The sequence below is a fragment of the Anoplophora glabripennis genome, unplaced genomic scaffold, assembly GCF_000390285.2.
Source record: "Anoplophora glabripennis isolate ALB-LARVAE unplaced genomic scaffold, Agla_2.0 scaffold35, whole genome shotgun sequence".
NCBI classification, from domain to species: domain Eukaryota; kingdom Metazoa; phylum Arthropoda; class Insecta; order Coleoptera; family Cerambycidae; genus Anoplophora; species Anoplophora glabripennis.
The window spans coordinates 1,067,544-1,095,276 of NW_019417117.1; the positions used below are offsets into that span (position 1 = coordinate 1,067,544).

The 27,733-nt window shown below is 31.2% G+C and overlaps 1 protein-coding gene across 4 annotated transcripts in view; it reads left to right on the top strand.

Moving 5' to 3' along the window:
* Positions 1-9,894: 9,894 nt before the first annotated feature.
* The window catches only part of LOC108912628, a 55,223-nt gene continuing 37,384 nt past the window's right edge, over positions 9,895-27,733 (top strand). For 3 of the 4 annotated variants that reach the window (XM_023455936.1, XM_023455938.1, XM_023455939.1), the window contains exons 1-2: positions 9,895-10,002; positions 25,476-25,508. In XM_023455936.1, coding sequence (XP_023311704.1) covers positions 9,915-10,002; positions 25,476-25,508 — 121 coding nt within the window. In that variant the 5' untranslated portion in view covers positions 9,895-9,914. The remainder of the gene's footprint in view (positions 10,003-25,475; positions 25,509-27,733) is intronic. The other variant, XM_023455937.1, reaches the window with a different exon arrangement.

Below are 27,733 nucleotides of genomic sequence, written 5' to 3' on the forward strand. Positions count from 1 at the left end.
ACGCATACGTTAATTCATCTTCTTCGTCTAATTCGTTTGAGCTGGTATCGTCTTGCTCATTTCTTTGCTCCAGGCACACACATTTTTTTTCCAAATTTAAAGAATTATACGGCCATTGATCGATAAATGACCTAAGCTCATCTACCAATGCATTTTTGTTAATCGTTGGATTTAATTCACATATTTTTTGTAAGGCATTTTCTGGTATACAATTTTTCAACTCAGGGAACCTTTTTAAGTCAAAACATGATAAGGCGCAATACAATTTACTTTGATCAGAAAATCGCATTGCCATATTATTATTTATTTGGTCAATAACTTCGTAAAAAACTTTTATTCTAAATGAATCGTTAGCATCGAATATGGTTTACTATTAGGGTTTTCATATGCCATTTTTTATGTATTCTTTGCTATGATTAGCAAATAGAAAATAATCTTTATATTTGATTCACGCCTGTCTCTGGTTTTACGAGTATTGAACTCGCTCTCCCCCGCCTATCTAGGGTTTAAGCCGCCTGTCTTTGGTTTTACGAGTATTGAACTCGTTTTCCTCCGCCTTTCTACGGTTTTCACTTCAGAAATGACAAAAGTCAAAAAAAGCAATCTCTTTTTTTTTCCGGGTTAAGCATGCGCCCAAAAGTTGGCTACAAACATTCTACATCGCTGGGGAATCCCACACTAACCGATGTACAATGAGAAACCACGGAGAGCAACATTTACGCGTTTTATTTCATTCCGGTTCAAACGTTATTACATTGTAATACAATACAATCTTGTTCTTCTGATTATTTATTGGTTAATTAGTTTGATTTGTGAAAAGAATGAGTGAAATGAAAAGAGATTATCCCAGTGGAGCTATGAAAAGAAAAAGTAAACAGAATAGGGAGGAGGTTATAAAAATAATGCCCAAAATTTATACATATTTTCAGCAATCAGCTTCTGTGAGTGATTATATTGCAATTAAGTACTATCTATAGGCCAGTCATTATAGCTTTTTTTCCGGAAAAAAATACTATTAGAAGTTTCTCTGCGGAATATTGTTCAGAAACGTGTTATAAACAAAATATCAAAAAATCAACTCGAGACTAGTTGGGAAACTTTGTTAAAACAATGGTCAAAATTATGGAAAAGTGGTTTTTTGACTCGCGTAAAAAAACTGTTATTCATAGAGAAAAAAGGTTTATACAAAAAAGGTAGGTATTAAATAAATCGTTAAAATAAGACAAGTCCGATTAAATTCCGATAGTTTGTTTATGCGCAAGAGCTCAAAAATGGTCGAAAATGGCCGTTTTTTTCAATTTCTAGTAATTAATGCAATTTTCATCGCAGACACTTGTAATTCTGGATTTTTGAAGGTCTTTGCACCCTTAATAAGTGGTAAAAATTTCAGCCCAAAAGCTTCATTAGTTTGGCGTTGACAGAATTTGTTATCTAAGAAGATGCTATTTTCAATTCATTTTTCCCAAACCCACAGGCGTTGTAGGGTTTCGATCATTACTTGTTTTTGTACCTAAATAGTTGTATTGACATATGCATTTACTGACAATTTAATTTTTCAAATTTAATTTGTTTAAAAATGACTGAAAAAATGTTATTTTATTAAATTGTTAAGCGCGCATGCTCCGCCTCGCTCTCCCCACTAGTTCGCTAGACCAAGTAATAGAATGCATCGCCGCTATCTTCTTTTTCGCAATTAAATAGTTGAATTCACCTTAATGTTAATGTAGGACATGAATCTTAATGTATACTCTTTTTTTAAATTCGAAGAAAACTAAAGTATAGACTATAAAGGTTATTATTTTATTTTATAATAATTACTTATCTTAACAATTTAATAAATATTAACATTTTTTCAGTAATTTTTAAACAAATTAAATTTGAAAAACTAAATTATCAGTAAATGCATGTCAATACAACTATTTAGGTACAAAAACAACTAAAGATCAAAACCCTACAACGCCTGTGAGCTTGGGAAAAATGAATTGAAAATAGCATCTTCTTAGATAACAAATTCCGCCAACGCCAAACCAATGGAGCTTTCGGGCTGAAATTTTTACCACTTATTAAGGGTGTAAAAAGCCTAAAAAATCCTGAATTACAAGTGTGTGCGATGAAAATTGAATTAATTATTAGCAATTGAAAAAAAAACGGCAATTTTCGACCATTTTTGAGCTCTTGTGCATAAACAAATTATCGGAATTTAATCGAACTTTTCTCATTTTATATAGGCTTATTTAATACCTACCTTTTTTGTATAAACTTTTTTCGCTACGAATAGTTTTTTTACGTGAGTCAAAAAAGCACTTTTCCATAACTTTGACCACTGTTAAAACAAAGTTTCCCAACTAGCCTCGAGTTGATTTTTTGATATATTATTTATAAAAGGTTCCCCAACAATATTCCGCAGAGAAACTTCTAATAGTATTTTTTTTTCCGAAACAGGCTCTTTCATGTCTATAATGACTGGGCTACTATTTATCTACCAGTAGCGAAGGGTGAATTTTGTTTTTTGAAAGAACAATGGCAACCTTCAATACCTACATGAAAATACCTGATCACGTATTGTAACGAGCAATAATAAGAATTTTGTTTTGATATTCTTCATTAGTGGTTGATTATTACTCTCAAAGACATTTTTCTCATAATGCTGGGAGAATAGATAATTTAGCACTTTAAGATTTTTTGGTTCTGTCGCCCACAAAAAATATTCATTCCGAATTTTTGACCAAATAGTCGTAACCTTACGTATCGTACGTTATTTAACATATTTTTTTTTTAATTTATCTAAACATTAGTTTTAGTCCTCTAGTTTCGAATAATTAAAAAAATCTTTACTGTATTAATTTTATTCAATTATATTTTTAGATTCTTCTGAAGCACATTCTCCAATAGATGTTCATCCGGAAATAGAAGAAACCCAAATCGATGATTCTAAGAAGTCTGAAGAATTTCATAATATAATTTCGTCAGATAGAGGAAATTTTGGTGACAGTCCAACTGAATGCGAACGAATAATAATGTTTAAAATGGGTCCATTTAAACCACAAGGACCATTTCCAAAAGATTCAGAAACAAAGCGATGTTTTTCGGCCTATCATTATACATATTTAAATAAGGCTGGCATAAAAATTCCAAAACCGTGGCTATGTTATTCTAATGTTTTAAACAAGCCGTATTGCCACTTCTGTTGGTTATTAGCAGATCGTCAAAGCAAATCGTGCTCCTCTGCATGAGTTAACGGTGTTTCCGTTAGAAGCAATTTTACGCAATGTATATTTGACCATGAAAAATCACAGCAGCATATTAATGCATCCCTATCTTATAATAATTGGTTACAAGGAAATACCATCGATACTTTATTGCAAAGTGAAATCAATAGTAAAATTACATTCTGGAGAAATGTATTGCATCGTATAATTAATGTCATAATTACTTTAGCATCATGTAATCTACCTATAAGAGGCCATGATTCTGATTCTGGAAATTTTATGTCAATTTTACGTTTACTATCTAATTATGATCCTATTTTAAAAGAACTTCTTTTAAAACCAAAAGGCGAAATTTAAAGTCCTACGATTCAAAATGAAATTATTAATTTGCTTGGTACCGCAGTTAGGAATAATATTATTTTAGAAATTAAAAAAGCTTCATTTCTGGCAATTATTTTGGATACAACACAAGACTTGTCCAAAATTGACCAACTTTCTGTAGTTTTTCGATACATCTCGATAACAGAAAATGATGATAATGTACCTAAAGTATTAAAAATCTGTGAGTCGTTTTTGGGGTTTATGGCAGTATCCGATTGCAGTGAAGGACTTACAACTGAAATTTTAAATACGGTTAGGACAGGGTTACAATGGAGCAAATGTTATGTCGGGTGTATATGGAGGATTACAAGCCCTTATAAAAGAGCATGCCCCGAATGCCGATTATGTTCATTGTTCTGCACACGCATTAAATTTAATTTTAAACGATGCTGCGAAACATGTTATTGAAGTGTCGAATTTTTTCGATAATTTAGAAAAAATATATACTTTTTTTAGCAATAGTATAAAACGCTGGGCAATGTCGAGTAACGATTCATCTGAAACATATAAAATTACCCTTAAAGAGGTATGTCCTACTAGATGGTCTTCAAAGTACGACGCTTTATTAGCGATAAAGAAAAATTATTTATTAATCATGAAAACTTTGTACCAACTAAATTTAATTTCCACTAAAAAAGATGAACGTGAAGAATGTAAAAATATAATTAACATTTTAGAGAGTTATGATTACTTAGTGCTTGTCACGTTTTTTTCTTCACTATTTGAAATCATTAATCCAGTTTCTAAAGCTCTACAGCATGAAAATAATGACAGAAAGCTAGTATTTTATTAAGTAATCTTTTGAATAGACTGAGCGAAATAAGAAATCAAAATTCATTCAATGGTTTGCTAAATGAGTCCAGAGATTTAGCAAAAGAGTGGGGGGTAACAACTGTTTTTAAAAATAAAAGGCGAAAGTTAACGAAGCGTTTTTTTGATGAGTTATCACAAGATGAGAGAATTTCAGACCCGGAATCATATTTCAAAGTCAATGTATACTATTGCTGTTTAGATATATTAATTTCTCAAACTAAACAAAGATTTCAGAACCTTTGTAACCTAAGTAATACGTTCGAAGTATTACAACCGGAGAAACTCCTATCTTCTTCAAACAAAGTGATAAAAAACGCTTCCGGAAAACTGTCGGCTAAATACAGTAAAGACCTCTCAGTTAATCTTTATGAACAATTAATTGCTCTGAAAACATGCTTAAAATCTGAAATTCAAAAAATTCATTCCATTAAGGAACTCATGGAATTATTGCTGATAAAATTCAATAGCCTTGCATCCAGTTTTCCGGAGGTAATAAGAGCATGCTTTCTATTCTTGACCCTACCAGTTACAACCGCAACAGCTGAAAGAAGTTTTTCAAAATTAAAACTGATAAAAAATTACCTAAGGACTTCGATGGGGCACGAACGGCTTTCAGACTTGTCACTATTGTCTATAGAGGCAGAAATTTTAGAAAAACTGAAATCGTCAGCTATAGATGACTTAATAAATCAATTTGCCGAAAAAAGGCAAGAAAAGTGTATATTTAATTTCAATTGTTTGGCTAGCTCAATTTCTAGGAGGAAGCGATAACTCAATAAATATTTATTTTAATTTAATGCAAGCATTTTTGTTTCTTTTGTGAGAAATCTTTACCCTTCATTTGGGCCCCCCAACTAATTTTGATACAGAGCCCCTCCAAGGCACGCTACGCCACTGCCCCCCGCCTATCTAGGGTTTAAGGCGCCTATCTTTGGTTTTACGAGTATTGAACTCGTTTCCCTCCGCCTTTCTACGGTTTAAGACGCCTGTCTCCAGTTTTACGAGCATTGAACTCGTTTTCCTCCGCCTATCCAGAGTTTAGCTGTACTGAATTCGTTTTCCCCGGGAATCTGGGGATTAACTTCCCTGGTATTTTTTTTTATTATAGTATTTTCAAGTTCCAGGTATGATGTGATTAGTTTTCAACTTTATGCTGGAAAAAAATTCTACCCCATCTAAATATTCGTGTTCACAAAAATTTCGAAATACGTCGGTGAGAGAAGTTGAAAATTCTGCTCTAAATATTTAAATAATAATATTTTACAACCACCTAGACAGGCAACCAAAGAAAAACGAGAGTGGTTCTGAGTTGCTTATAGGTCTCTCTCGTCGACGTATTTCAAAATTTTTGTGAACACGAACGTTTAGATGGGTAGAAATTTTTTGGTTTGGAGCACATACCTCCAGAAATATACTGCTTTTCGACGACTTCGCATCTACACGGAGCATGCAATAAAAGGGGATAGACAAAATGGTCGCATTTTTTATGTACTCTCTTCGTCTTCCTCTGAACCTGAAGTAACCTGAAGTTTTGTTGTTTACGGAATTGCTTTTGAGGTTACTTACGCGATTTTACTTTTAAATAGAACAACAGTTTTTATGACAATTTAGTGTTATTGACTTGTTTTAAGGTTTTGTATTCTTAACACCTCCTTCAATGGTATCTCCTTTAAAAAAAACGTACTAATGAAAGCGGACATTTTTATTACACTTTGAAAAGACCTACAAGATGGGAGAGTCCTAAATTTAGTGCAACTGGTTAGATTTAGTCTGGAAGGGACTCTAGTGTAGATAGAAGGAGAAAAATTTTGAGAGTGGAACACAACTATTCATAAATAGGGATCATATGTGTTTTGCATATAAAATTTTTATATTATGAACCGTTATTGTTTACTTTATTATAAGAGAATTTTTGTTGTTTTATTGTAAGCCCCAAACTGCCAAAAGAAACTACGATAAGAAGTGATCATATTGAAGGAAGAAACTGTATAGAGCCAAACAAATTATAAAGATATTTAAAAAAAGTGTTATGCCTTTAAAGGACGTAGTAAAGCATTTAATTACAAAAAAGTGCTTTCAACAAGTGCTCTGGAGCATTTACAAACCACAGCTGCAAATGTGCCAGATTCAATTTTATCGAGAACGTCTGAAGAGTTTCTCATGGACAGCTTAAAATTTTACGAGTCATGATTATTTTGTGTACCTATTATTATCGATAATTTGTGTATCTATTAATTTATTTCGAGACATGTACTACAAAATACATATTATTTTATTCTTTCCTTTTTTATTACAAACACCAAATTTAATAAATATTAATTAAATACAAATTGTGTTGTCATGTTTTTTCGAAGAATTTACCCAATAAATAATGTACATAATATGCCATAAGCCATAACTTACAGATTGTCGTATTTTTTAATATTATTATGGTACCACGTACACAAGCTAATTTTATGGTATAAGAAACGATAATTATCTTCAAGAAACGCAAAATGTACCTACATGAAATAAATACTTAAAATAATGTAAACAAAGCATGGAGCTTCAGTTAATTGTTGGCTATTCATTTATTTTATTTCAACCAATGGCATCTCTTAGTGTCTTGCATCTTGCTGAACTTGTATTGTAGATTTTTTATATTCTTTGGATTTGTCATATTCTTTTATGTGGACCACTGAGTTTCACACAACACCGCTAGATGTCGGCAGAAAGAGAGAGAGAGAGAGAGAGAATTGACCGTCTCCAAACCAAACAATATAATTAAAACCAGTTGACTACCAAGAGGTGGTGTAGACTGTAGACAGGCTTGTGAAATCTATTACGTTTGTACTAGATCTACTAGATCTATTACTACTTAAGGTTTCCTATTACGCTAGTACTCCGCTCACAAAAGCTATTACGTTTTTTCGATTCCCCAAATTTTTATCTTATCCTTAATATACAAGTCTGTTGTTAATATTAATAGACTATGTCGTTTTCTGGAATGTATTTTTATACAATTACTTAAAGTAACCTCAACATGAGGTGATTACTGATTTGCCATTCAAGTGAAATGAAACATCACAGCTATGACATATTTTTGTCACAATTGGTAATATCGGTATTCGTCAAACATTATTTTTGTGACGTGTTGACTAAAAACTAAAAAGAGATTATTTCAATCACCGTTTGACGTTTATTTGCTTACCATCATAAGATGTGTCATAAAAAACTAAAAATCTTGAAATTGGTTGAAAATTCAAATATTCCATCATAATCTGTAGTTATTAAATAGTTAAATATGTAAAGGTTGGCTATATCAGAATATGTTAGCAATTTTTCCTAGGTTTACCTTGAATATTGCCAACCCAATAGCCACATTTTTTTAACGGTTCTTACAATTAGTTAATATTTGTTTTGTATAATAATTGTAGAAATGTTTCCTATGTAAGATACAGTATGTATTTTATTGAAAACGCCATTTTCCATATGGAAAATTGAGGACAAAAAGGATTTTTTAAATTGCGAGAGACCTATGCCTTAATTCTTTCAATATGGAAAAGGGGGAAGTCAAAATAGTCCAAGCATTCTGTCACGGATTAATGTTAAATTTGCAGAAATTATTACCTGGACAAAAAAAATATGACCGTATAGAAAATTAAATTTTAAATTGAGTTTCTAGTTCTTTAAACTCGATCCAATATGGCGAACATGGTTAAAAAAAATCGCAAAGTTGAAAAAAACGGTTTTTCTAAAATAACTAAAAAAATATAGCACGGATTGAAAAATTTTAAATGAGAAAGTTGTAGGTTTTAAAAAGATCTATCGACTGATTTTTTGAAAGTATCGATTGCTTTGTTACTTTTCGAGATATATCGAAAAAACCGTTAAAAATCTTCTCTTTTCTCTTCTTCTATAACTCGTTTACATTTACGTGCCCATATTTGCTATTTACTGCAAGCATAGCCCGCGGCAAGCCAAAAAAGTACATTTTTGAAAAATTTAAAAATATTAATTATTTTTCGAGATATATCGATTTTTTGAAAAAAAGGCGCTCTCGAAAATTGGCTAGATCTTCTCAGCGGATAGCCCTACAGTAACGATTTTCGGTTTATTTTCTTCGTAAAGAGTTATATTATCATGCTGTTAAAAAATGTTGACGATTTTATTAATTTTAAGGATCAAAAAATGACTGAAAATGTTGCACTTTTTTTGGGTATGTTTTTTTCAAATAACTATTTCAATTTTTATTATTTTTTTGTACTTAATCTGGGGTAGCTAAACACGAATATTATAGCATTTTCGCCTTAGTAGCAAAATAGACCCGTAAATGTTTAGTTTTCTTTCTTTAAAAGTCATTTTCATAAAATAAAAATTGAAATAGTTACATACCCAAAAAAGTGCAACTTTTTCAAAGTCATTTTTTGATCCTTAAAATTAATAAAATCGTCAACATTTTTTAACAGTATGATAATATAACTCTTTACGAAGAAAATAAACCGAAAATCGTTACTGTAGGGCTATCCGCTGAGAAGATCTGGCCAATTTTCGAGAGCGCCTTTTTTTCAAAAAATCGATATATCTCGAAAAATAATTAATATTTTTAAATTTTTCAAAAATGTACTTTTTTGGCTTGCCGCGGGCTATGCTTGCAGTAAATAGCAAATATGGGCACGTAAATGTAAACGAGTTATAGAAGAAGAGAAAAGAGAAGATTTTTAACGGTTTTTTCGATATATCTCGAAAAGTAACAAAGCAATCGATACTTTCAAAAAATCAGTCGATAGATCTTTTTAAAACCTACAACTTTCTCATTTAAAATTTTTCAATCCGTGCTATATTTTTTTAGTTATTTTAGAAAAACCGTTTTTTTCAACTTTGTGATTTTTTTTAACCATGTTCGCCATATTGGATCGAGTTTAAAGAACAAGAAACTCAATTTAAAATTTAATTTTCTATACGGTCATATTTTTTTTGTCCAGGTAATAATTTCTGTAAGCATTTCTCTATAATGCTTGGACTAAAAGACAATGTGTATGTTCGGAAGTTTCGGAATGAATGATATTCGGAGTATAAGTGGTTGTGTGGAAGTGTTTATTTAAAAAAACTTTTCTGAATGCCGTAATTAATTGTGGGTGTAGTCGGGCGTGTGGAATAAGGAGGGATTTAACAATTTTGGGAACGTCATGCGAGGCTGTCGTAACCACAAAGCTTCTTTGGAACATCCATGTACGGTGTGCGTTAATGTTCACAGAAGTCCACAAGCCGAACTAATATTTCTATTTTTTATAAAATCTAAATGAAAATCCTTCTCACGAACGTCAGCTTTTCGGAAATATTGCAAATGCAACTAAAAATTTCCAGATTCATTTAAAATCGTTTGATCTGCGGCGATTTTTTTTTAGTCAATTAATGAATATACTTCACCTACTCTAATGTCACGAGCCACCACTGTTATCTATATCTGTGGTAATACAGTAGATTGTGAACGTGAACTTGCTTGTGTACAGCTGAGAATTTTTGTGCATTATGATTCCGTTCGTACAGTCGACAATGGCGAAATTAATGATTTATGTTTATCTGGTCATATTAGTGTCTTGTGTTATCAGTGAGAATAGTGAGTTTTCTAAATTTTTCAATTTAACTGCACTTCTTAACATAGTTAGTTAGTCAATTTATAACTTGCTTGCTTTAGTCATTAAAATTAAATTTAAATCTATTGATTCTCATTAAAAAAATCTAACGAAACAGTTATTATTAGAAATACAAGTGAAAATAATCTAACTCATTTAAATTACTATTTACATAAAGAAACTTTTCAGTCTGTCTATAAAAATATTAATGATATTCATTAGATTTTTTTGCCCGATGGGGTCAGTAACCTATACAAAACATAAAACAGTCCTGGGTTACTAAGGATATTATTGAAATTAGTAAAAAATTAAGAAATTTATTTTGCTAAAAACTAATTTTCGAGATAATGACATTGAATTGTATTATAAAACACTTAAACGTGATTACAAAATAAAAATTTATAATACTAAAAAACAATTCTATGAAAATTTTATTGAAAGTAAAAACTCATTCCAAAAACAAAAATACATATGGAAACTAGTTGGGGGAAAAAATAAAAAAATAAAGAGAAACTAACCCACTGAAATACATATTGATAATAACATTGTAAATGAAGTTCATATTTGAACAAATGCTTTTGTAAATTATTTTAGTTCCGAAGCTAAGAATGTTGTACTGCGGCAATTTGGTAGTAAAATTTCCAACCATCGTACAGTAACAAACTTATGTATGTACAGGGTGAGTCAGATTTTTGTAGACAAACTTTAACAGGAGATAGAACACATGTTTTTAAAAAGAAAAGTTCCTATAAACATATGTCGTAGAAGACTTCGTTTCCGAAATACGGGGTGTTCGATATAATTTTTTTTCTCGAATATTCATTATAACTTATAAAGGAATGCTTAGATGTTTTTCATGTTTGGGAAATAATGCCTATTAATTAAGGGGCATAAAACAAGCGATAAAAATGTTCAAAAACTTGCACAGTGGCGGAGTGGAGGGGGTGCTCAACCCCTTTCTTAAACAGAACTTCTACGCCAATGACAAAAACATTATTAACACACAACGACATTAACAAAAATAATGTCCATTCTTCTGTCTCGAAATTCCTGTGTGTTTCCGAGTTATTTTGATTTTTAGTGTTTGTTGTGGTACTAAATTAAGTAATTTATTTATTATCAATTATTGGCTAAATATTTAATTCTTTCAACGAAACCTACCTAAATATGGTTTGTTAAGGATTTTAAAAAGCCGAAATCTCTTATTCTTTATCTCTTTCCAATGTAGTCAAAATAAATATCTGTTATATTAAGCTATACTCAATTACAAGACTTTTATAAATTGAAATCTGTTACATTACATACATACAATACATTATTGTGCAGTTGCCAAAAAGTTTTAAGAAGTTGTTAATTAAATATTGTTATAAATTCAAAAAATTTCTCCATAAACATTAACATCAATGTTCATTCAATGTTTTTTTTTTGTAATTTAGTTGCAGTACATTAGTATTTACGCAGCACATAATAAATAAGGATTGTTAAAATTAGTGTACTAATTTACCACATCAAACACTAAAAATCAAAATAACTCGGAAACGCAAAGGAATTTCGAAACAGAAGAAGGGACATTATTTTTGTTAAACTGTATGTAGATAATGAAAATAATTAAATAAATAATTTTTTTTAAAAATAGTCATTGGTGTAGAAGTTCTGTTTAAGAAAAGTGTTGAGAACCCTCTCCACTCCGCCACTGTGCAAGTTTTTGTACATTTTTATCGCTTGTTTTATGCCCCTTAATTTATCTCCCAAACACGAAAAAAATCTAAGCATTCGTTTATAAGTTATAATGAATATTCGAGAAAAAAAAATTATATTCAACACCCCGTATCTCGGAAACGAAGTCTTCTACGACATATGTTTATAGGAACTTTTCTTTTTAAAAACATGTGTTCTATCTCCTGTTAAAGTTTGTCTACAAAAAACTGACTCACACTGTATAATACATTTTACTATACAGGGTGTAACATAATTAGTGTGCAATACTTTAGCAGTAGATTCTACGATCAAATATAAGAATATTTTTCAAAATATTTCCAAAGCTAGTTAACGTATCATTATGAATTTTGGTATGTTGGACACTCAATGAATGTTCTAACGAGCTACACGAATGTCAATATTTTCAAATTTAAACATCAAACGTCAAAACGTTAAACGTCAAACAAAAAGTGTACTATTTATTATGTATATGAATTCACTATTCGATGTACGTACTTCTGGATCCATTAAGTTCTGCCGATGACACAGTGGTATTTTACTCAGCTTCTAACTGGAATAATCTAAAAAATAATGTTGAAAAAGATATCAAGAACATAAAGAATTATTTTGACAGTAAATATTTAACATTAAATCCAGCAAAAACAAAATACTTACCGTTTTATTTGCATGAAACCTCCGCTCCCCATTTTAATCAACTCGCTTGATGACAACTTGAAAATATTAGCTTTAAAAACATTAAATATTTAGGAATACTAATTGATTGTAAACTAAAGTGGGATAAACAGTAAATTATGTATCAAACAAATTAGGAAGCTACTGTATAGATTTACAAATTTAAGAGATATATTTGAAATTAAACAATTAAAAATACTGTATTATTCACTAGTCGAATCGCATATGAGATGTGGCATATTAAGTTGGTGGGGGGGGGGAGTATTGGATGCAACCGCAAGAAATTTAGAAAACTTGCAGAAAAAAGTTTTAAAAATTATACTTACGCACTTACCCTTCAAATGATTTTGATGTTTGCAAATATCAGAGTAATGGACATCAGAATGCTTTATTTTTTTCAATGTGTCCTCTATCAGTGGAAAAACAAAAAATGTGTGGAGCTCGAAAAAACAAGAAGAAATTTAAATAATGAAGTACGAACACCTATAAAATAAAACTACTTGTGGGCAAAATTGTTTTACTTACCTTGCAGTCAGAGCTTACAAATTCATTGCCTAACTGTATTAGATGTATTACATCTTTCAATAATATAAAATCAACAATATGTTTTAAATTTCATGCTATCGTCGTCAATTTTTGATAGTTTTGTATAAAAAAATAAAAAAAAAGATTGTTGATGTTTACGTTTTTCAGTGTGAAGTTTTGTAATTACATTAATAGAAAATTATGTTATGCTTGTGTGGAATATTAATAGTTAGAAATATTACGTAGACGTAAGTAGGTTAGGTATATATATATTTAATATTACTTGATTACTTGATTTTACTAGTAAGATACTTCTTACTGATTTTGATTTATTTGATTTTGGTCATGCACAGTGCATAGTGCACTTCTATGAAACTTTGTTTATTTATGTACACCGGCTCTTATTGTTTATATATGTGTGTGTACACGTGTATGTATGTATATATGTATGTATATGTGTATGTGTGTATGTATGTATATGTGTATATGTGTGTATGATATACGTATATATGTTATTGTTATCGCTGCTGAGTAAATAAACTATTCTATTCTATTTATTTACTTCGATAAAATGTTTTGTTTTCGAGAAAAATCGATTTTAAAGTTTTATTACATAATCTCCAGAATGGAAAAGGATTACATGAATAGGTAGGTAGGCCATGAAAACAAACGTTTGTTTACTTGAATTAATTTGACAGATTATTAAACTAAAATTTTTGCTTTCACTTTACGGTGCTGTATTGGATATTATAGACCGATCAAACTAACTCATTTAGAGGGGAAAAAAAAAGAAAATTGTTACCTGGACTTTTATAAGTGGAAATGGTAAATGGGCTTATAATCAGGGATGGGCGTTTACGCGTCGACTTTAATTGTCGACGTCTACGTGTAGACTTCGCGTAGACTATGTAAACAACGTAGACTATCTAGACAATGTAGACAAAGCGGAGTTTGCGCTCTAATTTCAATTTAATCTAACCTATATTATATTTGCGTTACATTTACGTTTGATCTATTTTGTGCTGTACTCAATTCATCACTCAACTTTTTCTGTTTGGCTGTTTTTACATAAACATAAAATGAGCGGAAGTAAAGCAAATTATATTTTTGGTCGGTTAAGATTAAGAAAGTGAAAACTTTCATTTTTGTATACTTAATATATTTTTTTATATTTTTTAAAACAAAAATTATAAAAAAATTATATAAATATATAAATTAAGAGTCAGTAAAAAACAGTTTATTTAATTTTAAAATTTTAGTCTCCATTCGTGACCTCATTAAGTGAAAACTAGGGAATATATATATAATACTCATATATGTTTAGAGGTACATATACCAATAAATACACATAATATTTAGTTAGAGAAAATGCAATAAAAAACATTATCTTGTGCCTCTGCAAATATTTACAGAAATATGTTACCATTTATCGTTTATTGAAAAGCTCAGCTCTATATGATCTGTATTAAAATCTTAGATCTTATATATTTACATAATATGATCTAGGATTGAAACAAAAATTATTTTGAAAGGGTACCTATATTATAAATTAGTAGAAATATTTAATAAAATGTTGTTCTATTAATTTCTGTAACTCTAACACCTTTAGAAAAAATAAACGTGTTCTAACTAAACTAAAATATCTACACAAAGTGTTCTTAAAACTTAATCAGATATTCCAAATTGTTGCTGACTTTAAAAATGATAAAATTTTCATTAAAGAATATATGCGACATATCTTTATTTAGATTTTATAGAAAAAAAAATGTTGGTCACTCTGACCTGACCTAAAACTATCGAGGAGCATCAAGCGAGACACACTTTTTTTTCTCGTGAATTCTCGGCAGATATTGTTTGATCTTTTGTACTGGGTTCATACATTTTTTTATAGATGGTTGTGATAGGTAGGTACTTTTCCAAATTCCAAATTTTCAATTTTTCTTTTTTTGCAAGAATCACGAGTTACAGCCTTACGAAATTCTATTTTTGAGGTACATACCAACCACACCTTTTTCTAGTTTTGAGAGTTTCTTAATTGTTGACATTGTCGACATTGTCTACATTGTCGACTCTTCCAAATTAAGACCTCATCTAGATCATTGTCTACGCGTAGACAATTGCATTGTCTACGTCGACATTGTCTACCCGCCCATCCCTGCTTATAATAAACGTAAACAAAATACATGCGTGAACAGGGGCGGCGGAGGGTTGATTTGGGGGGTTGAAAAGTTATGAAAAATTGTTTCATTGGGATTTCTGGCGAAAGTTGACGTCAGACAAAAAAATATCTAATACAAAAGTTGTAGATCTTGCAAAATTCTACAACTTTTCTAGAGGAAATTTTTTAACATAACCTCAAAATTTCCGAGAAAAATGCGAAATACAGTTTTTTTCTGATTTTTCGTTTTTTATTTCTCATTTCCGCAAAAATAATTTAATTTTGACGAAACTTGGTGAAAGTATACCTTTCTCTGTCTTAAATAACCTCAAATTTTTTTAGATAAAAAAATCAAGAAGTTTCTGTGATATTCATTTTTTTCGACCTGAAACATTTTTTTTTTCAAAGAAAAATTCTACTTAAAAAAATCATCGTACAGAGTTCTGCCGGTAATCAATTTTTTCGTTTTGACATATACTTTTTGGTGGTGATATAAAAAAATCTGTAATCACAGTTCAAAAATATGCTCAAAAATGCAAAAAAGGAAAAAATGACTTGCAGTAATGATTTTTTTAGTAATTGTTGATAAATTTGTTTAAATTTAAAAAAAATCAAAAACTGATTACACCATTCAATTGCACGGAAAAAATACAAAAAAACTGTCTCATTGTTTACCCAAAACTATTTTTGTACAGTATTGCTATAAACATGTCGAATAGTGAATAAATAAAAAAAATTTTTCCGTACGATCGATTAGTATACTTATTTTTTTTTAAAGTTTGATGAATGTATAGATATACAGTGTGTCCAAGATAAGGATGGGATAACATTAAGATCTAGGAAACGGTAAGAGATACGGGGTGGCTCAGATTAGAAAAAAGTTGTGTTTTTTTTATACCTAATAATATGCTGTTCCTAAAGTTTTAAAATTCCTGGTAGTTTCCGAGATATCCGGAAAAACCCAAAATTTTGCAAAATTGTTTAATTTTTTCTGGCTTTATTTGAAAACGAATTTTAAAATAAATTACATATTTACAATGCCACTTTTTTCGCTCTGTACAATGGCGTCAACATTTTTGCAATCCGACGTTTCGTCTTCGAGGGGCCATCATCGGGTTAATTTTTTTAAATACGTCGCTGCTATTTTTATGACAAAATCGAAGGTCATTTTTAATTCTGAATTAGAGGATATTACTATTGTAATCGCTTAAAAAGTTTTTAGCTATAATTTAAATTTTTTCCTGAGTACGGTTCTGAGCGCTTTCAAAATATCTATTGGATGAAGTCCTAACAGTATAAAAGTCAATACCGCAAAAAATATCCAACAATTTTTTACTACTATTAGGAATACTAATTAGAAATAATAAAATATTTCATAAATTAGTATTATTTTTTTATTAGGTACAACTTTCTATATTATGGATTAAAAAAAAATATTGGATATTTTGTGCTGTATTGATTTTTATCTCTCCTCTCACTTTCTCTCCTCCAATAGGTATTTTGAAAGCGTTCAGAGCCGTACTCAGGAAAAATTTTTAATGATAGCTAAAAACCTTTTTAAGCGATTACAGTAGTAATATCATCTAATACAGAATTAAAAATGACTAGATTTTGTCATAAAAATAGCAGAGACGTATTTAAAAAAATTAACCCGATGATGGCCCCTCGAAGACGAAACGTCGGATTGCAAAAATGTTGAAGCCATTGTACAGAGCGAAAAAAGTGGCATTGTAAATATGCAATTTATTTAAAATTCGTTTTCAAATAAAGCCAGAAAATATATAAAACGATTTTGCAAAATTTCGGGTTTTCGGATTTCGTGTCAACAGTAGACTTTGCAGTTAATACTTTGTATTGCTGAAATCTCAAATCATCCAGAGATAATTAATTATTTGTGCATTTGTAATTCGACTTAGTTGTTTATATCAATACTGTACAAAAATAAAGTTTTGGGTCAAACAATGAGACACAGTTTTTTTATTTTTTTCCGTAGAATTGAAAGGTGTAATCAGTTTTTGAATGTTTTTAAATTTAAACAAATTATCAACAATAAAAATCATTGTTGCAAGTCATTTTTTATTTTTTTGCATTTTTGAGCATGTTTTTGAACTGTTATTACAGATTTTTCTATTTCATCAAAAAGTATATGTCAAAACGAAAAAAATGATTACCGGCAGAACTCTGTACGATGATTTTTTTAAGTAGAATTTTTCTTTGAAAAAAAGTGTTTCAGGTCGAAAAAAATGAATATCTCAGAAACTTCTTGATTTTTTTGTCTAAAAAAATATTTAACACAGAGAAAGGTATACTTTCACGAAGTTTCGTCAAAATTAAATTATTTTTTTGGAAATGAGAAATAAAAAACCAAAATATCAGAAAAAAACCTGTATTTCGCATTTTTCTCGGAAATTTTGAGGGTATGTTAAAAAATGACTTCTACAAAAGTTGTAGATTTTTGCATGATCTACAACTTTTATATTATTTATATATCTAGATTTACTTCCATAAAATGCTTCGTTTTCGAAAAATATCTATTTAGATTTAGAAGTTATATCTCATGTCCATCTTCTTCATTTCAAACTACAAATTTAGAAACCATTCTTGCATCGTTCAAATCACAAACCGTTTGTAGACTGTTGGCATCGTGCATGCGTCGTAGAAATAGTTTGCAAACTCACTAATCTACAGAAACAAACCTGATATGCACAGTAGTCAACTGAAATTTTGTAATAAATCAGATAATAAAGAAATTATTAAAAACCAAAAAACACGTTACAATAATTGCTCAAAATAACTGCCATTTTGTTGAATGCACAGCATAGCTCTACGCCTTATTCCAGGAGAAGCACGAAGAATTTTAAATTCATTGTTCTTTAGCATATTAGGGGCCAAATTTATTTTTTCTAATCATTCTTCTCTGGTATTTATTTCGGTGTTATAAACGATACTATTTAAATGTCCCCATAAGTAATAATCTTGAGGATTAAGGTCAGGTGAACGAGGTGGCCAGGCAATGGGACCGCTTGGTCCAATCCACCTTTCTGGAAAATATTCGTTCAACCAGTTTTTCACTTTCCTACTATTATGAGCTGGAGCTCCATCGTTCTGAAAGTACATGTTTCCTTTAATATTCAGAGGTACATCTTCCAATAAATTAAACAATTCATTTTGTAAAAAATGTAAATAAGCTTCACTGTTTAGCCGATTTGGAATTTCAACAGGTCCAATTAATTTGTTACCGATAATCCCCGCCCACAGATTAACTGAAAACCTGTGTTCCATTTCTGGTGCAGGTCGCCTCATCTGTCCAGAGAATTAATGGAAGCAAGTTTTCATTATCAATGATCCACTGAGAAAATTCGATCCTACGCATAAAATCTTCATTTCTTAAGTCTTGTACCCTCTGATAATGATAAGGATCAAGGCCTTGGATAGTGACCATTCGTGAAAGCTAAAATGAGAGCTTTGGATTAGTTTTAATACACGTTTCTTACATTTCTCATTATGTACTGTTGTTCGTGGAATATTAGTGGCACTTGACACTGTGCGGATGCTGATATTAGGATGATCATCAAATTGAGTTAAGGCACTCTTGAGATTATGTAATAATAATGCATATCGCCACTGTAGTACGGTTGTGCTAATGGGAACGCCACCGAAGCGCGACGTCTTTATGTTGACGCTTATCCAAATCGCCAGATTCCTTCACAACGCATGTTTGGAAGAATTCACCAAAGATTGCGTGATACCGGTTCCTTGAGCAAACAGTGCCATTTATCCGGAAGACCAAGGTCGGTATCCACTCCTAGAGCAGAAGAAGAAATTCTAGCACTGGTAGAGCAGAATCCAGGTACGAGTGTGCGGAGAATATCAGCCGAGGTAGGAATTAGTGGTCCTCTTGTTTGGAGAATCCTTCACGAGCAACTGCTTTATCCATACCATGTGCAACGAGTACAGGCCTTAAATCCAATAAATGATCATCAAGCACGTTTGGTTTTTTGCCGCTGGTTTCTACGTCATGATGCTGAAGACCCTCGTTTTCTTGCAAACATTCTTTTTACTGATGAGGCCGGGTTCACAAGAAATGGAGTGTTTAATTTTCACAATACGCATATTTGGGCCGACGAAAATCCTCATGCTCTAATAGAATCTGGACATCAGGCACGTTTTTCATTAAACATTTGGATGGGTATTGTAGGTGACAGGTTTCTAGGTCCTGTTGTTTTACCAAACCGATTAACAGGCGCTGCTTACCTCAACTTTCTGCAGAACACACTGTATGAGTTTTTGGAAGACATTCCTTTGAATCAGAGGCAACAAATGTGGTTCCAGCATGATGGTGCTCCAGCTCATTTTTCCATGGCCGTTAGAGAGCATTTACACCAAACTTTTCCACATAGATGGGTAGGAAGGGCCGGACCTGTTTTATGGCCTCCAAGATCGCCTGATCTGAACCCTCTAGATTTCTTTGTTTGGGGATATTTGAAGACATTAGTGTATGGTACTCCTGTAAATAGCCTGGAAGAGCTGCAGCTACGGATTAATCAAAAGTGTCAAGAAATCCAAACCAAGGAGGGTGTTTTCGAAAGAGTTCGAATATCGTTGAGACGAAGATGTCGTACCTGCTTGGAAATGAACGGAGGGCACTTTGAACATGTTCTGTAACTTTGTTTTTTGTTTGTTAAAAGCTTCCTTTGTCGGTTTATTCCTAATAAAATAAAATGTTTGAAAAGCGAATTGTGGTCCATATCTCCGTAACCGATACTTTGCGGACCCATGTTTATTTAGACTTTTCTGCTTATTTTAGTTCATACTATTACCTCCTGAAATATTTTACACTCTTTTTTTAACACCCTGTAGATGTCCCTACACAAAATATGTTTGTACTAAATATTGTGCTACTGTTTTCATTCATAATATTTGGGAATTTTTATTACAACGAACTAATCACCCTGTGCACATATAAAAGCTTATGGCTGCGCTGTATACAGAACCTAACGAATGTGATAAAACATTATATAGCTTTATGAGAGGACATGATGAAAGAAAATGAGAAGGGGCTGCATATTTATATTTTATATTCCAAATTAGGATTAGATACTACTACAATTATGAAAAAAAAAATTGAAATTTGGAAACTAATACTTTGAAAAAAAGTTTACAATTTAACTGTAATGTATTTAAATATTCTATTAATTTTTCTTTCGGATATCAATGTAGCTTTGTCAATATACACACATTGAGAAAACTTTAAATACATTTGTAGAACTACTCAGTTATTTAGTATTTAGGTACAGTGTTGAAATATTGTACGAATGTTTTTTTCGTGTTAGAAAATAAATAATTTTTGTAATCGTTGTTATTCAAGTTGAACAAGGCAACAACAATGGCCCATACGCATTAACAGCGTCCTCTCATAAACAATTTATGTTTGGTTAAGTTGGAATGACGGCACTACGATGATCTTATTGGCATGTAAAAGGTGAAGATTACATTATTTATAAATTTTTAATTACTTCCTTCCCAGATAAAGTTTATTTTTCACGTCGTACGTTGGTCGTCGCGTAGAATACAACGTTATTTTATTTATTTGTTTCTAGACATTAGGAGGAAAATTTTTGTGTATTGCCATCTCATAACACATGACGAACAATTTTATACTTTGTTGACAATATACGTTCATAACAGGTTTATTTTCCAGATTAAATATAATGCAAAAGTGCGTTATTATTACCAGACGTTTTGGCATCACATCATCTCATTCCTTATCACTGTCTAATAACTCACACGAAGGTTGAATAGTTTACAAGTTATGGCCTTATAAACAAATTAACTAATTATTAGTCTGGACAATCCCGAGGATCTTCCACAATCGTACTGACTTTTTTCATGGTAGATTTCATAATAATACATTGAAATCTATAATTTTTTTCTTAATTTCAAATTTGCATCCTGGAAATTTTTATAATTTTTTAGCCTTAGTTGCAAAATGAAATATTCGACGCACGAGCATGATATAGTTATATATTATTACATATTCGGAAAGCTTATGAAAAGAGCTTTAAGTTAAAAAAAAAATCGTCAAGAGTCGTTGAAAAACAACGGAGTTACAGACTGAATAAATTTCAAGATTTCACGTTTACTTAACTGAGTATTGAGATGAAGTTTATGTTAATGATAATAACAACAATACAAAATTAATAAAATAAAATAATAATGATGACATAAGTGATTATAATTTTTTTATATAATTCATTTTCAGTATCATCACCTGACCTAGGTACTAGTCAATTTTTCTGCAGTATTCACAATTATTCATAATATTTGTTTAACATGCGAAACATAATTTTTCCAGTTATTTACTCACTTGCCCTTTGTTAGATTCACTAAGAATAATCAGGATATTCGCATTAAGAGAGCGTGATATACAATATTTATTACACATGCTAGATTGATGCGTTCTATGAGATTAAATATAGACTGACTCAGTGAAAGTACTGTACACTGTATGTGCCTTGCTTTTAGCGAAATTAGCATAAGTACTCTATTTCGATGTTTAAATATTAAAATAAATTAAGTACTGTCTTAACTGTAATAACTGTTTTTTTTTTGTAACTTTCATGATAATGTATCATTCTGATACATATTGCCGTTTTATTACGAATTTACCTAGGAGTAAAGAAAATTTAAAAATACTCTTAAATTGTGAATAATTTTTGCTGCGACGGAACACTAACTGACAAAAAAAGGAAAGTCCTCTCAGTATTGAAAAGAAAATTTTCTACCTATGGATCCTCCCTCACCCTCCCTCAATTCCCTCCAAAAATTAAAAAAATCCAAACTGGCTAGATTGAATCCACTCTATTTTTTGTTTAAAACAATAACAATTAGGATCAACAGCAGTATGATTTGTTGACAAATTTAACTTATGTTTAACATTCAAATTTTTGCAATTACTACAACATTTTTCGGAATTTGTATACATTTTATTTTCATGGTTTCCAAAAGAAATAAGACATATAATCGGCACTACGGCATTATTCTTTAAATGATCATACTTGTATTCTGTATGTTGTACCGAAAATAAAGGCATTTATTATTATTATTATTACACTTGTATCAGCGGGAGATGTTAAAATATTCCCTAAGGTAACACTTTTTCCATCCTAAATAAATATATTCTTTTGTAACAAACTCTTGAAAAATCTTCGGTGAAGTTTCTATGACGATATTACAATATTCTTTGTTTTTAGATTTTGTTTTCCAAATGATTATCTGACTTTAACAAAGATATGAAGTCAGGATTTTCAACTGCATCTTTATACACTCCATAGATTCTGGGATTTATTTTTTTTGGGTTCGCTTACATCATATATTTAGCCTATCTTTTGAACTAAAGTATCTTTAAGAACTTGAGAGTCATTATTACCGCAGGCAATCAACAGACTTTATTAACTTGATACTGTTTTATATTAATATTAAATGTTCCAGGATTAAGGTTTGTTTTAACATTTTTTTCTATTTGCAAATTTGAAACAGATTTTTGCATTTCACTAAAATAACATGGCCGGTGGTAAATTGTGTATATTGTTTTTAGATTAGCAATGTCACTATAAGAAATTGTCGGTCTTCCGAGATCGGTATCTATAACACTTACAGTTTTTATCTCCTCCAACTTTATGTTTTGCAAACTAATGTTATATTCCATTTCCCTTAATAATTTATTTAGTAGCACTTTTTCTCTTATTATTCATTTTCTATCTGTAACACTAGCACATCACAGGTTTTTACTACGCCCATCACCTGAACTGACTGTTTTTACATTATCCAGACAAGATCTACATTGCCAGTTCTTCTTTTCTATGTGAAATACTAATGCCATCTGGTCAAAACACTCTAGATGCATAAACACATTGCATTTTGCTGTATTACACTTCAAACCACGGATGGAAAAATTACGTTAGCACTATATTTTCTATGAAACCACGTTTATCCACCAACAAACCATACACTTTACATTTCTTTTCGGGTTTTTCAGGCTCGTCGTCCGGAGCTGATATCTGCCGAGCCGCCATTCTTGATATGATATTTCTGTGATGCCTATACTTCTTCGTTCTATGAAGATGCAGTCGCGGTGACGTTCCAGCACTTGAAAAGTCAAGTGTCAGAAACTAGGTTAATTATCGGGATCATACCGATTGCGATACGGATGACATCTACATGCATTAACTTTGCTCTGCTCAATTGCTATAATTATTACCCAGCATATACGGTTCGTGAGCTGTCTGTTCAACAAATTTAACTCGTTTCCAGAATGCACTATGCGATTTTTTATATGTCCTTGCAACGATAATACTACTCTTTTTATTTGTTTGTATTTTATGTATGACATAGTAGATGCTACTAAAAATTTGCCATTTTGTTGCAATTGTTTCGATATAAGCAATCCAGTTAGTTCAAAGTGATCGGAGTGTAATCAGATCAGTGAACAATAAAACTCGTCTATTAAAAATTGTGGCTTTAAGGCTTTCTTATGTAAAATTGTATCAAGTATGTTATTTAACACTTTGATATTTATTGATGATAAGCTGTAATGTCTGTGTTTATAATAACAAAATGCAATCCAGTTGGTTGAGCTCAAACGATTTATGGCAGTTTCAGTTTTGTCAGTTCTTGCAATAAAGTCACATAGATCACTGTTCTAAATTTTATATTAACATAATATAATAAGACTTGATTTTTACGAATTTTTGAAATTTGTAAAAACTTTATAGCCACAACTTTCTGCGAAGAATTTCACTGTAAACTCAAATTCGCGGTTCCGAGAAATCATCATCATTTCTTTGTCAACTTTATTTTTTATTAATTACAAAGCATATTTGAAGACTTTCCCCGATGTGTTAACTATAAAAAAATTCAGTAACAAAAACATATATTTTTTTATGTACCTACACCTGTCCTGAAAATATTACAATAGTACGAACACCCTGTACAAGGTTTTATGTCGTAATATGATATTACTTAAAACCCAGAAAATTAAGGTGGGGTGACATTTATAACCAATAATAATAATACATTATGCGGTACTGAATGAAATTCAGTTTTTCTTGCAAATGCATTTTATGGGCATGAAACTAGTAAACATATTTTGCTTGTAAAATGTCTGGATAGGTACTCTAAATATGACATTTTTTAAATTTTAGTCAGTGGCGTATCATTTATTTCGAAATAGATTCTCTATAATAGTAATTGTACAGCACTAGATTTTTTAATCAACTGAAACGGTACCTGATGATCCAGGATGTTATTCATCATTTAAAATCAGAAAGCAATTGCTATATAGATTTTGGCTAAAACTAAGCTCAATTTTGTTTAAATCCAATTCAAAAGTATTTTGAAAGTAGGTAAAGCTTCTGTTGACAAATTTTTACTAAAACGACTATTAATTTTCATCATAGAATCTAGTTGTGAAAGGCCCATACCTTAGCAGACATCCTGTATATGTATAACGTAGTTGTGTTAAAATATGTTTTTAAAATAAAGGTTAATAATGACGTAGTTTTCCTTACTTATATTAGAAAAGTTACTTTTGTGGTCACTTTTTTAGTATTTTGAGTTCTATGTTCTGTTATCTACAGGACATTCCATGATACTCTGACAGATTTGATTATTTGTGGCCAGATTTTGAATTTGTTTGAGGATTGCTATTAAGACGGCTTGGGACTGTGTTAGCATTATTTGTCATTAACAGTTACATGGGTTAACAGCACAAATTTATGATTCACATTATTTGCATACAGAAGTCGTTTATTTCGTGGACAATTTCATCGGGATTTTTTTGTCGCAATGTTACCACCAGTAAGCCTAATACCATGCTAAAACAGTATTGGGGGATGGTGAAAAAATAATCGAAATTGTTCATTATTATTATTATCAGCCGCATGCATCGGACACTCATTGAACATAAAAATTAGATCATATAATAAAAATATTCAGTAGAGCTTTTTGTTTTATGTATATGACTCGATAGGAATCCCAACCCACAAAATCGCACCACGTCAAGATATTTTAAATTTCTTTATATTTAATATACATGGTGTTAACAAAATAAATACTCAAAATTGGAGAGTGTGTAATATAGCCCATTAAAGGGATAACTCAAGAAACAGTTTTTATTTCAAAACGGTTTAATATTAAACACGAAATTTATATGCTTAATAATCGGTATAACATACAAATCAAAAGGGGAAAAGGGGCCTAAGAAAATGCAAATGGGGCAAATTTTACAATTTTTTTTGTACGCAATTTTTCCTACTTCCTGAACCGAAATTATAAAAATTTGTCATGTTTTGAATTAATCAATCTTCCTTTTTTTGCTTTCAGGAAAATCACGGACAGTAGCAATCGACACACATGGTGAGTTATTATTAATTTTTAAACTTTAGTACTCCTAGTATTGCATAATTGACATAAATTATTGGAAAGGAACCCAATAATGTACTTCATCATTTATTTATTTCATAAGCACTGATCTGGGATTGAGCAAATCGTTTTGCTTTTGAAGCTTTTGAAGACGTTGGTGTTAACGATTACATACAACCACTTAATCGGTGTTACCATTCTTTTGTTGATTCCTATGACTTGCGTATTCGTACTCGGGAATAATCGAGGGGTAAAGCGCTCCCTGAATTCTGTACAAAAACTTCTCTATACTTCGTCAAACTTCCTCGGACCTTCTCTAGACTGCGTCGTAATTCTTCCACATAAATGTTAACATTCTCCGCATTTTTCTATAAAAGATAATACTGCGCATGTGTTCACCGTTCACGCATGCGCAGTTTGGTTCCAACTTCCCGACTTCCTCTAAACTTCCTCCAGACTTCCTCAACTTCCTTGGAATTCCTAAAAATTTCCTCGACTTCCTTCGGAATTTCTATCATTCGGAATTCCTTTCAACTTCCTCAACTTCCTTATAACTTCCTCCAACTTCTTCCCGACTTCCTGGGGACATGTACAAAAACTTCCTCAGCGGTTTACCCCTCGGGAATAATGCATTAGTAAATATAATTGCTGAAAAATAAAAAAAGAAACAAAAGTACAATTTTTTTTATGCCGTACTTATAGGATGAAACGAATAAGGTGCGAACGGTAGCACTTATAGGTACTCGTAGAGGAGGCAAAGAGGAGGTGGATTTGTTTTAGCTTAATATTTTCCAGTTTGAGAAAACGTTATAGGGAATAAAAAAATAAGTTATTAAAATGGGCGCCAACCTAAAAAAGTGGTATGAAATCTATAACCTCCATAACGGTTTTCTCACCCTGTAGGTAGGATGTGGAGAATTAAATAACACAGTTAAAAAAATAGATGTATATTTCTCACAAATCCTGTCCTTGAAGGTGGACGGTGATTGTACAACACGATGTCAAGGAAACTAGTTCGGCAACAAGGGTTGAAGGTAAAAGTTCCGCAAGTGATCTTTAGTTTTTTCTCTTCTTTATCTCTATAGTTTTTCCGAAGTCAGTTGAATATGCAAAAAAACGCCTGGCAATAAAATTTAATGAGTTTCATAGGCGTCCCTAAAAAAGTTTTCTGCTAAAGGTAAAAAATTATAATAATTTGTATATAATGTGCAGAAAATTTCTGTTATATGTTGATTTGGCCAACATCATATTTTAATTATTTATTAATTTTATTATATTGATGGTAAAATTCGTTTTATTCCGTTTCAAAAGATATTGATAGAAGGTGCCTATAATAAATTAAAATTACCTGAATCACACCAAATTCCGCATTGCTGCACTGCACTGCTGGGCAATTTATCAACCACTTGTCAACAGCTGAGATTTATTGCCCAGTGGCCCAATGCAGCTGTCTTTGTTTTACCGGATTTTGAATTCAAAGTGGTTTTAAAATCGTTTCGTACCGGTTTTTATTAGATTCATCTAAATCTTTTTGATTGGCTGTCCAAAGCGAATTAAACATCAGACTGGTAAATTGTTACTCCATCATAATCGAACAATTTCGGTACATGACCAAAATTATGGATCCAAACTTCTATCTACTTAAATACGTCTCCAAGGTTTTTCCTTAGGAAACGGAATTAGATTAGATTTTTCATAAAAATCTGTTATAGAAAGAAACAAGGAACATTTCAGTAAAAAATCCGCGTTAAAGGTCGAATAAGAAGTTACTATAGATAGTCCAGTCATTATAGACATGAAACAACCTGTTTTGGGAAAAAAATACTATTTTCTCTAGCATTTTCACATAGTAGGCATCTTTCATGGTGACAGTTTCATTGTAATGGTACTAATGATTGTCACTTTCGCATCATTTAAATTCTTACGTTTCTTTATTTTCTTAGTTGTGATCTTACATCATGAGCAGACGCTCTTCTTACACTCGCAGTAGGATTACGTTAAAAAAATCCTACAATTACTTCGTCTAAATCATGCCTACGCCTCCTTGGACAGCCAAATTCACGATATCTTGGAGTTAGGGCTCCTGATTCCGTCGTTCTTGCATGAACACTCACACAACAATCTTGCAGAAGGTTGCATTCTACCAGGGAAACGTTGCCGATACTATTTTTGAGCTGCCAGACTATTTCCATTACTGAAACCATAAATAAAATGTATAT